The sequence below is a fragment of the Ostrea edulis genome, chromosome 1, assembly GCF_947568905.1.
Source record: "Ostrea edulis chromosome 1, xbOstEdul1.1, whole genome shotgun sequence".
Taxonomy (NCBI): domain Eukaryota; kingdom Metazoa; phylum Mollusca; class Bivalvia; order Ostreida; family Ostreidae; genus Ostrea; species Ostrea edulis.
In genome coordinates, this window is record NC_079164.1 from 76,252,659 (window position 1) to 76,269,365 (window position 16,707).

The 16,707-nt window shown below is 34.4% G+C and overlaps 2 protein-coding genes and 1 pseudogene across 2 annotated transcripts; 2 read left to right on the top strand and 1 right to left on the bottom strand.

Annotated features, from left to right (window-relative positions):
• Nucleotides 1–7,918, top strand: LOC125676242 (uncharacterized). Its single transcript, XM_056144456.1, has 3 exons — nt 1–82; nt 6,175–6,222; nt 6,935–7,918. The coding sequence occupies exons 1-3, from the start codon at nt 1–3 to the stop codon at nt 7,798–7,800; spliced, it is 996 nt and encodes a 331-aa protein (XP_056000431.1). The 3' UTR covers nt 7,801–7,918.
• Nucleotides 5,474–9,339, top strand: LOC130053726 (uncharacterized). Its single transcript, XM_056161168.1, has 4 exons — nt 5,474–5,611; nt 5,759–5,845; nt 6,175–6,222; nt 7,925–9,339. Exon 4 carries the CDS (start codon nt 8,074–8,076, stop codon nt 9,208–9,210), a length of 1,137 nt encoding a protein of 378 aa, XP_056017143.1. The 5' UTR covers nt 5,474–5,611; nt 5,759–5,845; nt 6,175–6,222; nt 7,925–8,073; the 3' UTR covers nt 9,211–9,339.
• Nucleotides 9,340–12,400: 3,061 nt separating this feature from the next.
• Nucleotides 12,401–16,375, bottom strand: LOC125680952 (putative nuclease HARBI1; annotated as a pseudogene).
• Between the last annotated feature and the right edge of the window lie 332 nt (nt 16,376–16,707).

Sequence of the window (16,707 nt, forward strand, 5' to 3'; positions counted from 1 at the left end):
ATGACTCAAGATGCCGGAGGCATTGGTTTCCGGATACATAAGGTTATGGAAACAAAAGGTACCGGGATGAGCGAAAATTCCGGTAAATAGTGGTATAATATACACTTCTGTGAATACAACCCTTTTGCGCACATGACAACAAAGCACAAGTTTGGTGTAAGCCAGGCAAGCTTGTCGGGCAGCCGGTGTTCAATAACTTTACAACAAATATACTACATGGTAACTGACTTGAACAAGTTTTATGCAAGTATTGAATTAAATAAAGTGTCAAGAAAGAAAGAAAACATCATTGACGTTAAAAACCGCCCAGGAAAAACCATAGATAAAATATTTGAAAAAAACTATGGAAACCTGTGTCCGAAAGCAAGTGTACATGCAACGTCTAAGTGTGAATATTGGACCTCATTCATGATTAAATATAATAATAATAAAAACTTGTGTTACAGTACGTGCACTTCGTGAGACTGGCTTAGAATGACCTTACTCGTGATATCGACACTTTATATAGGCCTTCTTATGGACACGCCTTGTATTACTAAGCATAGGCATTCGAACACGTTCCTATCATACAACGTTTTCATGCGATTCTCCGAAACGCGGGAAAACTACAGTATAAATTACTCCAGTGGTCACCGTTGTTGTTGTCGTCATCGCTGTTGTTGGCGTTGTTGTTGTTATTGTTTTTATCGTTGTTGTTGTCGTTGTAGTTTGTGGTGTTGCTGTTGATGTCCGTGGTGGTGGTGGTTTTGTCTCACTATTTTATAAGTCACTTTCAGTGCATTGCATATGAAGTGTAGTTTCCTTTGACTGATAGTATAAATACTCTAAACACTCATAAATCTCTTCATTATCAAACAGAATGGCAACAACGTTAGTTCTTCGATTCTCCGAAAGCAAACACCTGTTCCCAAGCAACAGGCCTTACGACTTTACGGTCACATTGCCCAAAAGGTTGACGTTTAAGGAACAATGGACACTAGAACTAAGTGAATGCACTGCCAAGACTACAAAGAAGGAGCTTTACATTTATACCACCTTCACACTCACGGATTTTTCTTACGAGTTCTTACGGATCTCCGACTCGTACTCAATCGCAAGCATTCGTAAATCACTCGTCGGTATACGTTAATAATTCATCACAACTCGCACATACTCGTAAGGATCCTTGAAAGTAGGGGCAAATTTTTTGACATGTCCAAAATACATTCAATAACTTGTAACAATCCACAAGTATCGTAAACTGGTCGCAAGAACATGTAAACCTCTCGTAAGAATCCGTAAATTAAACACTCGTAAAAAAGGTTTCCAAGAAATCTTTGCAGTTAGTTTACGATATGTTACAGATATTTTACGAGTTGTTTATGGATTATTACGAATACCTAAATTATATTTACGACTTCATTCACGTCGTGTTACAATCGCTTTACGGATTGTTCAGAGTCATTACGAGCGCTTTATGCATAGACACGATTACTTTACAAGTACGTACTTAAACTTTACGATTAAGGAAAGGTATAAAAGACGCAAAATCTGACAGTTTCTTTCAGTTGTTATCAAGACATCAACGAAGATACACATTAATGTCAGTTGTCGAATGATGATACAAAGCCAATTGCGAACACTTTTGAGTCAAAAACGCAAACAATCGTAACTAGCCCCTAACTATTCGTAACAGGACGTTATCAACACGTTAACAGGTCGTGATTTACACGTAACAGCTAAGCTAAATTGTAAATTTCCGTAAAATTACTCGCAACAATCCCTAAAAAGCTCGTAAAATGTCATAAATTGATCGTATTTATCCGTGTTCAGTCGGAACAAATCGTAAATGTTTGCCGTAAATGCATCGCAAGAACTCGTAATAAACCGTAAATGGCCAGTAAATACTCGTATATACTCTTAAAACGTTCTTAAATAGGTTTTTAAAGTGTCTATATCGTAACAATCCGTGTACTTTTACGGATTTGTGGAATACATAAGGATTCGTAAGAAAAATCCGTGAATGTGAAGGTACCATTACTGTGATGCATGGGACACGTCTGTGGTGGGCGAACAATACAGACCAATGCTGAGGCGTGTCGTTTTTGGAATCTAACAAGAATCCAATCTTCATGAGACCGTACCCAGTACTGTTACGAATCCAAGAGTTGGAAAAGATACGCCTGGAGATAAGAGATAAAGACAATCAGCCTGCAACCTTCTCGAACGGCGAAATAAGCCTGACTCTGATTTTTCGACCCACAAACATGACCATTCAATCATAACAATCCACTGAAAGCGGAAGACGAACACCAATTTGAGATACTACAATCTCCAAGAAGAAAAAAGAAAAGTTCGAAATGCAGCAAATCATACCATCAGAGTATGAATAGAAGCTGTAAGGAGAAATGCAATGTGGAATATTTCAAAGCTGAACACATTTGTGAGGAAGACTGTCCGTATACAGAATCAACGATAATTCATACAAACCCTTTACCAACGAACTTATATATGTGGATGTTCGTGAGGATTACGTATTCAAAGTGGAAAGAATATCAAGAACAAAAGGTCGTCGATGTAATAAGCAATGCCTTGTAAAATGGTTCTGCTGTCCTTCAAAGTTGAATTCATTAGTCAATGCCAGTGGTGTAGAATTTTAAACTTGGTTTCTTGTATATATTATATCAACGTCAGTCTGTATATCTACATTATTTGCATGACATAGTAATAAATATTTTAGAAAAAGAAAACCACTGTTGTTATTATTATAACAATAGAGTAAAATGGCTGTTTTCTCACGTACATGAAGCATTGAATTATACCCGGTTTCTAAGAGTTCCTGTGACCACTGGGGTAATTCATACCACTATTTTTCCGGAATTCTCACTCATCCTGGTACCTTTTGTCTCCGGAAACCAATGACTCCAGCATCTTGAGTCATCGGAAACTTTGATTCCACGCGGCAGACCCCCTCCTCCCCCGCCCCCGGGGGGACTTGTTAAACTAATGATATTGAAGCATTTTAAAATTTTATATATATATATATATATATATATATATATATATATATATATATATATATTAATTATGAATACAAAGAGTAACACGGGTATAATAAAGAAGTACATTACGATTAGCAACAACGACAAAAACAACAGCAACAACATCAACGACAACGACTCATTTTTCAAATTTAGAATCTTATGGTTTTCCGGCTATAGAGTTCCGGTGCCTTTTGTTTCCATAACCTTATGTATTCGGAAACCAATTCCTCCGGCATCTTGAGTTATCGGAAACTTTGATTCCGTGCGGCAGACCCCTCCTCCCCCGCCCCCCGGGGGGAACTTGTTAAACAAACGATATTGAAAGCATTTTAAAATTTGATATACATGTATATATTATGAATACAAAGAGTAACATTGGTATAAAAAAGAAGTCACACGATACATTACGATTAGCAATAAAACATTAAATTTCATGATGTCCGTGGGCTTCGTCAAGACCTTCAATTTGATATGTCACATAAAACTAACTGCATTGAGGGTTTAAAAGACCCGTGTTTACTCATTCGATTCAAACATGTCCTTACCTGTATAATGTCTGATGACTAAGTTGCCATTAAATCTTCTGAACGTGTGTTCTCAATCTAGACCTTAATTGTTTACAAACGAGTGAAAAGTTGATGTTACAAAAAGGGGTGCGCTGGTGGATCAATTATTCTTATTGTTTCCCGGAGGTATGATGTCATGGAATTTCCAGTAATAATTGGCGTTCCTAGATCTTGCATCTTATTAGTTCTTTTGAATTTTAACAATCTTTATTTGTTCTATTGTTCAGGACAAACCTTCCAGTTCGTGTCATATGATTAACACAAAGTCATCATTATTGTGTTGACAACAATTGATCTATTTTTAGATGGATTGGCGTTTTCTATTTTTAGTTGTGTTGCGAATGATTTGAACCATTGATCACCACAACAACAGAACCTTTCAACGCCTATTATATGAGCTCATTTTGGTCATATCATATGGCCCCCTTTGATCAATCGATTGTATCGTATGATCCCTTTCATCTTCGGTTCTTAAGGAGGTACATATATGCTACACCAGAGAAATTTGATATGGATAAAAAGTGGGGGATATGTACAACAATATTTTGAAATTGAAAACTTTCAAATTTACTTTGCTTAGTCAAAAACACAGTTTTAGTTGAAAGCAATCTAAGAAAATTTTTAAACCCCTGTTGGAATCGAACAGGCGATCTACAGTTCAGGAGTCAACGTGCTAACCTACTGAGCTACTCGGCTAGGCGAGAATGTTTTAAATGAATAGACAAATATTGCTGATATTCATATTTTCCACCATGTTTCCAAAGGAAGTCAGCCATTATGACGATGTAGAGTACTTCCTTAAGTAGGTCTAGATTGTCATATGATCCTCTCTTTTGTTCTTGAGAACAATAGGGAGAACAATGGGTCAATTGTTTATTCATGACATCTAGCTCTTCATTGAACTGATTAGTCAGTCTTGACCAATTGTGACGTCATTTCCGACGCCACCCGCTCAGGGTGGCGCTATAGTAAAGTCGGCGCCAGAACTCTGGTTTTCACACTACTATTATTGTCCCAACTATTTTTTTTTCTTTCAGGACATTCTTTGCAATAACATTTTGAACAAAATTTGTTTATTTTATCAAGGCATATCATGTGATATCGTTAAAAAAATACCCACGGGCAAACATGGCTCACCTGTAGAGACGTATTTGTGCCACCACTTATCACTTTTTTGAACAAAGCTTTCATATGTCATGTTAAACAAAAAATTGTTTAGTTTATTACGATTTATCATATTTTATCGTCTAATTATGAATTGCTAGCCTGAACATCAGACTTATTATCGCAACTAATAACTCTTTTCAATAGAAACTTTTCGAAATAATTTCGAAAAGATCAATGCGAGCCTTAGAACAATATAATAGAATTCCAATGGTTTCTATGGATTACCCGAACAACCGCAGTAGTATCGCAAATAAAAACTTTTTTCTACCGAAACATTTGAGAAACATGCAAAACAGAAATTTACAAAGAACTGCGGGACGATATTTAAAAAAGAGGTCCATGAGCAGCATGGTGCACCTGAACAACAATTTTAGATCCATGATTAACAGTTTTGTTCTCATGACATTTCTGTGAGCAAATACAGTGAGGTTTTTCATCAAATGTCAAGGAAGAAGACTATGACATGCATCGCTCATCTGATCAACATTTGATTTTCAGATCTTATCTTATACACTGTAATCAAATCCAAAAGTCAGACGGACGACCTCCTCGATGATTGCAACGGAATCATGTCTAATTATTACAAGCCATCGTCGTACAATCCCCTTCGCATCAAAAACACAATAGGTTGTTATATGAAAAACAACAGAACAAAGTTTCCTTGTCAAATGTTTTATTATATGCAAAACTGATATAGACACTTTAGTGACTTGATTTTTTTTTTTTTTTTGGAAGCAACACATATTCCATACTAAATTCATTTTATTCATTTCTCTTAGCTACTTGGTACCATTCTCAAAGAAGCCATACATGGTCTGGAAGGTGGAGTGGATACAGGACGAGAGGAAAATAAATGTAAATTTCTTTTTATATATAAATTGTGTTAACCAGACTGTGACTTCTCCATATATGTATGCCAAGATCATGATGATAATGATACATGCATTTCGAAATTTTGTTCTAGCTAGCCATGTTAATATTATGAAAATATATGACATACAGGTTATACACTGGAGAAATCTTCCACTTCCACTGACAGTTGTCCTGGAGCAACAGGAGATTGTGTTGTGACACCACAATGTATTTCTGGTAAATATATTTATCAACTACATGTAGCTACTTCGTTTTCGAGTTGAACCTATTAGCTATACTTTAAAATACACATATGGCAATTTGTATAGAACATCTGCTGACAAATAAATACACATGATTAACTTAGCATATTATTTGACATGTTATTATATTTCAACTCACCATATGAAAATTCGGCAGTTTGAGAAAAGTTGGTGTACTTTTTCTTACACAATTACAAAATATTTAAAGTCAGATTACTTGTAACTGAAATCTACATGTTCATGTGCAAATTTTATATGTATCCATATATATGCTATGTATTATAATGATCTTGAAAATTTCAGAATCTGTTGTGGACATAACTGCAGAGGAAACTTTTATTCCATCTACAGGTATGTATGGGTATTTTGCTTGGGATGAGAAAAAGGGAATGATATTGATATACATAATTATATTTACCCCCCCCCTTCAAAGAAGGGGGCATATTGCTTTGCACCTATCGGCCGATAGACCACATGTTGTCCACTCAATATATTGAGAACCATTCACTTGATCGTAATGATATTTCATATGTGGACCTCTATTGTCAAAATGTCAATCTACTATGGACATAGGAAGACTTTGTCCACTCAATATCTTTAGAATCCTTTGCTTGACAGACATCAAACTTGGTACCCTGGTACAGCCCAAAGAGTAAATGACCCCTATTGATTTTGAGGTCACATGGTCAAGGGTACACTGGTACAGCATAAGGAGTAGATGACCCTATTGATTTTTAGGTCACATGGTCAATCTACTCTGGACATAGAAAGATATTGTTTGCTCAGTATTTTGAATTGATGATACTACTATCAATTAAATGATGTGTGTATAACCCTTTTCAGTTTTGCACCATGGGGGCATATATTCATTACAAACATCTCTTGTTTAAATGGACGGTCGATATTTTTGAAAAGCTACAAGTTTTACATTTCTTCTATTTGGAAAGTGTTGTGTGTAATTTTGATGACTTGTGAACACGCATGGACATATCAGACATGTCGGACGACAATAAGAGACGTTTGTCTTCAGATGGATCTACTCCCAAGCCAAACAATAAGTAAGCAAAGTCAGCAAAGTCGGTGAACAATGGAAATGGTGATACCGCCGAACGAAACAAGTTCAACAATGCGCCACCGCCAGCCCATTCGAACACGGCACAGCCTGCTTGGGTGGACCAATTGATGATCCGTATAAATGATCTCGACGTAAAAATCTCTAAAATTGACAAAGTAAGTAACGATTTGAGTTATTTATGTGACAAGATCGAAACTGTTCAGAATAGGGTCAGTCATTTGGAGAAATTCACAGGAAATATGGGGAACACGATAGGGGAAATCAGAAAAGCACAAGATCACCTAAAAGTTGATATGAAAGATACAATGAAAGAGGTTAAAGAATTGAGACTTGTTAACGAACAGTTACAAAGTAAAATTACAGATCTCCAGGCACGTAGCATGAGGGACAACTTGCTCTTTTTTGGACTCGCAGAGTATAGAGGTCATGGAAGAGAAAACTGTGTCAACATTATTAATGACTTTTGTGAAACAGAGTTAGGTGTTTCTGGGGTATTTGAAAATATCGAAAGAGCTCATCGCTTAGGAAAGTTTGACAGAAACAGAACCAGGCCAATCGTCGTTAAATTCTCTAGTTTTCGAGTCAGGGAGAACATTAGAAGCAATGCATTCAAGGCTAAAAATAGTAATTTCAGTGTACGTGAGCAGTTCCCAAAAGAAATTGTTCAGAAGCGAAAATCACTCATCCCAGTCATGGAGAGAGCATTGAGGAACAATAGGAGGGCCGTGCTTAAAGTCGATAAGCTCTTCATTGACGGCAAGTTGTACGTGGCACCAAACGAAGTCGATATGGACGAGGATCAACAGACCGTGGAGACACAAATCGAGGTGTCTGGAGGCGATGATGAGACCTAGGGGCGCGCGGAGAGTGATTTTGTTAAAATAATTAACTGGAACATTAATGGAGGGTTTGCCTCTAAATTTAATGACACTAAATTCAAATGTTACATTCTTTCGTATGATATAATTTTACTTACAGAATGTTGGATAGAAAAAGATTTCTGTATTGATGTTGAGGGATTCCATAGTTATGTTTTTCCACGAAAATTAACGAAATCAGTACAAGGTGGGGGTTGTGTTATTTTAATACGCGATGAATATAAACAATATGTTTCTTTCCTGGAGAATATGCACGACACTGTCATATGGCTTAAACTTGACCAGATTTTAATGCCAAGTCTTGGAGATGTCTATTTAGCTTGTGTTTATATACCCCCTAGTAGTTCCACGTTTTATCAAACCTATGACTGTGATGTATTTAGTGACTTAGAAAACCACATTGTTGAATATATGAGCCTGGGTAAAGTCATGCTAATCGGTGATACTAATGCTAGAACTTCTAACTCAAGTGATTTTATTCTACACGATGTACTACATAATGATGTTTTACGTGATTTGAGAGAATTGTTATTCTATGGTTCAGATACGCAACTCCAAGTTAGATCAAATCCAGACAAGGTTGTTAATGACTTGGGTAACAAGTTACTGTCTTTATGTAAAAGTAGTGGGCTAAGAATCCTAAACGGTCGGCACCATTTAGGAATGGACAATGATTATACATTTGTTGGACCAAGGGGTATGAGCGTTGTAGATTATGTTATAACTTCCCCTGATGTATTTCCCTCTATTGATCAGTTTATTGTGTCAAATTTTACTATGTACTCCGACCACGCACCACTCCATATCAGAATCAAATCAGGAAAACATATTATCCAAAACATTAATTCTACTGTTGAGGTAAATCAAGAGTCATCATACTTCGTCTGGAACCAGGAACTTCATTCACAGGCAAGGTCGACACTATTAGAAAATTCTCAGGAACTTATGAAATGCTTTGAAAAATACCCGTGTGAGTCCCAAACCAGTATCGATGAATCGGTCAATTCGTTCACTACACGCTTGGCTGATTTAATGCGTTCTAGTTTTGAAGTCCCTAGAAAGTCTAATAAAGGGGGCCAGCGCCCTGATAGAGTACATGATAAACCCTGGTTTAACAGAGAGCTTAAAAGTAAATATAACACATATCGTGTAGCCTTAAACCAGTTCAATCATTACAAAAACAAAGAAAATCACTTGAATTTAATTGAAGCAAAAAAGAATTATAAACATTTAGAAGCTAAACTCAGGCGTCAATATCTACGAAAGGAGGGTGATTTACTCGAACATCTCCGTAAACAAAAACCGAAAAGTATTCTACAAGCATTTTCGAAAAAGAAAGCCAAAAAATACTCCAATAGACTTAGAATCGTTCCACACTCATTTTAAAGATTTAGCTACATTTGTTCCCACAGAAGATTATTCTAATGTAGAAGACACAGGACCTACAGTTTTTAATGAACTAGATATGGAAATTACCGAGAAAGAAATATCCGAAGCTATTGATCAATTAAAACGGGGGAAATCTCATGGTTTGGACTATATTTTGAATGAGTATTTCATGGAATTTAAAGAATTTTTTGTACCATATTTGCATATTATTTTTAATCGAATCTTATCATCAGGATTTTTTCCAACACAATGGTCTGACGCTGTTATTGTGCCTGTTTTCAAAAAAGGTGATCCTTCTGATCCAAATAATTACAGAGGAATAAGTCTTGTTAGTTGTTTCTGCAAATTGTTTACTTCCATACTAAACAGAAGACTCGTCTCATGGGCAGCCTCGTATGATATTATTTCAGATGCACAATTTGGTTTTCAACCTAAGCTAGGTACTACGGAGGCAATTTTTGCGCTTCATTGTCTTATAACACAATCACTCCAATCCAAAAAACGATTATATTGTTGCTTCGTGGATTATAAGAAGGCATTCGATTCAGTTAACAGGGAAAAATTGTATAGAAAATTAAAACACTACGGTATACAAGGGAAGCTGCTTACTATTGTTCGCTCCATGTATAGTAGGATTAGAACCTGTGTAAAATCCTCTGGTCACATTTCACAATTTTTTGAAAATCACATTGGTCTATTACAAGGAGAAGTATTGTCTCCCCTATTTTTTGTATTGTATGTGAATGACCTTGAAATTGAATTTATCAAAAAAGGTAATCATCCGACTGATTTACAGTTATTAAGTCTTTATATTTTGATGTATGCTGATGACATGGTGTTGCTTGCAGAATCGGTTATTGAACTACAAAATATGTTAAATAAACTGCAAAGTTATACAGATGAATGGGATTTAGTTGTTAATGTAGCAAAAACTAAAATTGTTGTATTTAGAAATGGTGGGAAGATTCGCACAGATGAAAAATGGGTGTATAAAGATGAAAGTATAGAAGTATTAGATCAATTTGTTTACTTGGGCGTTTTATTTAATTTTAATGGTAAATTTTTGGTAACGCAGAAACAGTTAGCATCACAAGGTCGCAAAGCATTATTTGCCCTTAAATCAACTATAAAACAATTGTATTTAAATCATTGTACCTTATCCTCCCTTTTCGATACCTATGTCTGTAGTATTTTGAATTACGGATGTGAAGTGTAGGGATTACATAAAGCACCTGACATTGAAAAGGTTCATCTGGATTTTTTAAAATTTGCACTTGGTGTTCGTAAAAACACTAATACAACCATGGTATATTTTGAAACAGGGCGTTTACCATTGTATTATGTTCGTATTTTGAGAATGTTCAAGTTTTGGTTTAAACTATTGCAGTCTGAAAATCGTATACTTAATGCTGCATATGAATGTTTATACAATATCTGTGGAAATACAAAGCACACAAATCGTAACTGGGCTACTTTTTTCAAGGAACAACTTGATTGTTTGGGACTTAGTTATATGTGGCATGATCAACATAACTTAAATAGCCATGTTTGTTTGCCAATAATACAACAAAGATTGAAGGATCATTTTATTCAAAATTTACATAGCAACATGCAGTATGAATCAAAATGCACTATTTACAAACATTTGGTTGATAATTTTTGCTTGCAATATTACCTAGAAAAATCTATTCCTAAATTGTACAAATAGGGTATCTCCAAAATAAGGCTATCATCACATAATTTATCCATAGAAACTGGCAGACATAAAAATGTACCACGTGAAAAAAGGTTTTGTAAAACATGTATCTCTGAAATTGAGGATGAATACCACTTTTTGTTAGTCTGTCCTGTATATTGCCAGATTAGAGCTAAATTAGTGAAGAAGTATTACTGGAGTAAACCCTCCATGTTCAAATTTATACAACTACTAAGTGTGAACAATGTTAAAGAACTCTGTAACTTGGGGAAATTTATCTGTAAAGCTCTTGAACTAAGAACAGTCCATAATATGTAATTTGTATCGTCATTCTCCTTTTTTACTATCGCTATACTAGTGTATTTACTATATACTATTGTATGCTAGATGTCTTTGAAAGAATTGGCCGTTTATTTTCAGCTTAGTAATTATTATCCATGTTCAATTTTGTTATAATGCTATAAGATGTATGTCTTTCGCAATAAAGTTATTATTAAATTGCATTCTGATTTCTTACATGCATATTGCTGTATATTAATATTGGGATAAATGATAATGAAACCGGTCATTGGAAATATTAATTAAATAATAATTTACTTGTAAAAAAAAAAAGGGGGGGGGGGTCTGTTTGTAGCAAGGTTAATATGGTATCCTAAAACTGCAAAATACATGTATTGTAGATCATTCTCAAAAATTTTCTTTATAATAACAGCATCGCAGGAGGTCTCTTTGAAGAGGAAGATTCGAGAACCAGTGGGAAGGAGAAAGTTTATGAACTATGGTAATGATTAAAGCATTAGAACATTTCCTATGAATATATATCATTCCATAAAAACAAACATGTACAGTTCACATCTGTATATTATCATGAAAATTTGAAAATTATAATTATGTTTTTACTACCAAACACTTCTGATATGTTTAAAGATATTCAGGTGTTTCATACCACCATAAAAAATATTAACAAAAACTGGTACATTTACCTTGCTACCTACAAACCAAGGTGAATTCAGGTGTGATTTGGAGCATATTTTAAACATGTTACACCAATTTCCTGTCGAGTGTGTTTTATTTTATACTTTATAATTCTCTAAAAACATATTTTAACAATCAATTGTATGAATGGAATAAAATTTTCAATTTCAATTTAAGAAATGGACGACCTGATGGAATTGAAAAGAAAGAGATTGGAACAGGAAGAGAGAAAAGTAATGGCACTGGAGAGAATTGCGATCGCCCTAGAGAGACAGATTCACCGTTCACCAGACTCTCTCTCTCTCTCTCTCTCCTCTTTCTGTCTCTCCTATCATTAAATTTTGTTAACAGCTTACCACATTTTGTTGCCTTAGCTCTCTTTTTAATAGATAAGAGAAATGGTCACTTCAGAAATTTGTTTACTTATAATGTTCATCAGTGCTGGGACTATGAGAAAAAATAAATCGTACACATGTATACATGGTTGATATTACTTTTTTTTTATTCTAAGCCTTATTAAAGTCTGGAGGCGACCTGTTGTCTTAAATTCCTTGCAGTCTGTGCTGCTGCTCCATGGTACACAGCATTGTTCTGCTGGTTGGCCACAACCCCACCTTGTCGCAAAGGGATCTTTTCATTGATTGCCTTATTGTGCCGTCTCATACATGTCTCGATTATTAAGGAGCACTTCTCCGGTTTAAAGGGAAGATAACCCCCGCTGCTGTGTAAACACCTATAAGAAAATGCTAACTTTAATTTTACTTCGTTTTTACTTACTGGTATAAACAGTGTCTTTTAAGGATACATGCAGTTGTAATTCCTTATTTACCTGAACCTTGACTTCAGCCTTGACTTCAGCACCCCATAGGCTCGTTCCACCACATTTCTGGTCTTGCAGTGCGCCACATTGTAACGCTCCTCAGCAGGTGTGGATGGGGTGCTAAATGGAGTCATCAGGTTATCCTTAAGAGGGTAACCTGAATCTCCCAGTAACCACCCTCCTCTTGGTAAGGTCTCCAAGATTTCAGGCAGACTGGAATTATTGAATATGTACGAATCATGAGTGCTTCCAGGAAATCTGCAATTGATGTTAATGAACCTACAATGCAAATACATAAGTGATGTGTTTATTTGTCATATTATGTGTTGGAGGCTACAGCTTCCTTACATATATACTGTAAATCTGAATTTTATGTAATCATTGATTTGTGTTGCTTATGTTGTGTTGACACTAACAGACAAATCAAGTTTAATTGAATAAATTTAAAGTACAAAACGGTCATGTTTAGAACACTATAGCCCAATAAAAAGTGTTGCGACCCCAGTTTTTCTTTTTAATTTCCTAATTCTCCTTCAATGTAGTAATAAAAAATAAACTTCCCAAAAAATTGACATTACTCCAAATGTCAGGTGCGAACCTCTTTAATTGTAGTGCATCCGATCAATTGGCAAAATATATTTTCAAAACAGATTTACATGTATATAAAAAAGAAAGGTTTGATTGTTTGTACCTTTTAGACCAGTGCAAGAAAAAACTCATAAATACATTTACATTGAGACAGCATTGATAAAAATAAAAGTACTTCATGTTTGCATCCACCACTCCTTGAACATTCAAGGCATGGAAATTTTTCCTGGACACAAACACAGGCTTCATATCACCACTCATTCCTCGGATAGGAATAAGTGTCCCATCAATGGCGCCCACAACATTCGGAAATCTGGCTATGCCATGAAACTCCTCCTTTATCTTATTAAGCTTTGTTGCATCATTAGGAAAACTAATGTTGTTGAGGAACATATTCAATGCTCTGCACACCCTTGGTAGAATTACGCACACAGATGCCTTTGAAACGCCATGCATGTCCCCCACTTCCGAGAAGAAATCAGCTTTTGCGAGATATCGCAATGTGCACAACACCTATATTTTAATTTTAAAAGAAAACAATATTGATAAAAAAAATAACGAATTTCCATTCCTCATATTATAATGATAAACTAATTGCTTTAACCCCTTTGTGAAATGCAGGGTATATCGTTTTGGTTTGTTGTTAAATAAACATAGTAAGTCCTCCTCTCCCCTTTAGCATTCCATGTTTTAGATTTATTCCTCTTTAAAGATATCTAATAACTTTTATAAGATATCCCATAAAGTTAAAAGATATCTTAAAAAGTTGATGAGATATCCTATATCCTTCATAAGATTTTTTATAAAATATATGAGATATATCTATGGAGTGCCAAATTAACATGAACTCAAATAATTATATATATCTTTCAGTATTTGAAGATATCATAAATTCAATATTATTGCTCACATCTATTGAATTAATACTCGCATCAAATCAATTATCTTGCTCTCAACATATTGAATTAATGCGTACATCAAATCAATTGTCTGTATAATCAATTTATTTCATGGGATTAACAAATGAATTTTAGCGCATATGTATTGAGCAGAATAATTAATACTATCCATAATTCCAATAATGTTCGCAATAATTCAGAGATCAGTAATTGAATTGTTGCACGCATCAAATGAATTGATATCCTCAATTATTTGAGCTTATGTTAATTTGGCACTGCATAGTTATCTTATCTTATATTGTATAAAAGATATCTCATAAATTAGCTTTATAGCATATCTTATTAACATTTTCGATAAGGTATTGCATACTCCATATGTAATCTTACTTCCTATATAGTATAACTGCTATAAGATATCTTATAACTTTTATAAAATACCTTATAAAAAGAAAGTTTATAAGATATATATTACATTTTATAAGATATCTCATAATTTACAGTTTATAACATATCTCATAAACTTTATAATATATCTTATAACTTTTATAAGATATGTTATAAATTTCATAAGATACGTTATAAACTTATAAAGTCTATGACGCATTTTGTAAAATATCTTACAAATCAATTCAGACATACGTATCAAAAGAAATCTTTTATAATTCATAAGCTATATCTTATGAATGAATTTTTATAAGATATCGTATGAACTTTATGACATATTTTAAAATACATAAATTAAATATCGTGTGTCATACCTCCCCCCTTTGATGACGAGTTAAATATTTTGATTCACACCCCCTCCCCCTTTCAAATGCATGTGTGCACACCATTGTGCTATTGTTTACAAAGAAATGTAATATTTCTACACTTTTTTTTTATTTTCACAATTACATAACAAACTTCAATTTCCAAAATTAATTTTTGCTATTTTATTATCAAGATGAAAATTTTGGAATGCAATTGGAATATATTCAAGAATACAAAAGAATATAATTCATTTTAAAGAGATGTATCTTATATAAGTTACAATATGTTTAGTTCGTAGATTTGAGAACGGAATTTGAGGTAGATTTATTAATATAAGGTCATGCTAAATTATCCTAATTACGAGTGTTGAAACACTGTGATATATACATATATAGAAGGGGAAAAAACCACAATTATAATCAATGGTGTAAGATTCGTGAAATTTTTACACCTTACACAGATAGCTGCTGCAACATGTACCTTCAAATTTGTAATGCAGACAAAACATCAATAGTGATATTGTGAACAGATGAATGAAACCCGTTGTGACATGACAAAGACAGACATTTATTTTAAATGTTCACAATCAAAGTGCTTATGAGATTTGATATGGATTAAAACATTTATTATAGTGTCTTTAAAAAATGAGACACGTTTAGTGCATACATGTAATTCTTGTATCTTCATGTAAATGCGTTAAAACTTTATCCCCCCCCCCCTCATTTCTTAAGTATTTCTTACATCTTTCATTTCTGTAAATTTTTAATTGTTTTGCTTGTGTATATTCAGTTGAAAACATACTTTTTTTATGATATTCAGTTGAAAACATGCTTTTTTTTTTATGATTTTCAAAATGCTAATAGAAATCTACATGTAATATGAATTACTTCATAAATCGAATCATTTCATGAACGGGCGAACAAGTGCATAAGTAATCAAGGGAGACAATTTAAACATGTTTACATTGGTGATGGATGCATTTTAATGCAAGTACCTCCAACTGTGTTGGAATTGAGAGTGATCGGTTTGTAGAGGGTCTCACATTGGCGTCGACACCATCAATGAGCTCGAGAATAATTCTTCTTGGAAATTTTTACCTGGAAATCAGTTCTACATCGTCTAAAGCGTCCAACGCTTGACTTCTATCACGGAAAACCCTTTCACGACGAAGTGCTCTTTGGAAAAAAATGTACGCCGCCATTTTTATAACGTTACGTGGTCGCTACGGCTGTTTAACGTCACATGGAAAATCTGACGTAAATCTACGCCAAATGGTAAGATACGACGTTTAGTAAAACGCAAAATTACCGTAATCTACGCGTACGTCTAGACTTACGTCTATGTTTGAGGATACGATGTTTAGTGAAACTCGGCCCAGACCACTCAAACCCAAACTCTTCATAGGCCACATCTTCTGCCATACTGTTCACATCATCTGGTCTAACACATAAATTAATTTCATGTAAATAAACTTTAAAGAAACGTTTATTCATGTCTTTCCAATATCAAATACATTTCAATAGATAGAGGATATTCAATATTTTATTGGATGTATATAGAATTTATTTCAGGAGTCAGGATTTTTTTTGAAAATCCTACTAGCTTATTTGTGAAATAAATTCTAAATCCTAATTTTTGTGTATTACATTTTCTTGAGTTTTTCTCTCGTATGTCCTTTAGCTGTCTCATTTATATGATTAGCATGACCTTGCTGTTCTAGAGAAGGTCATAGATCATGGTGAGTTATGACATTGATCACTGTTTGT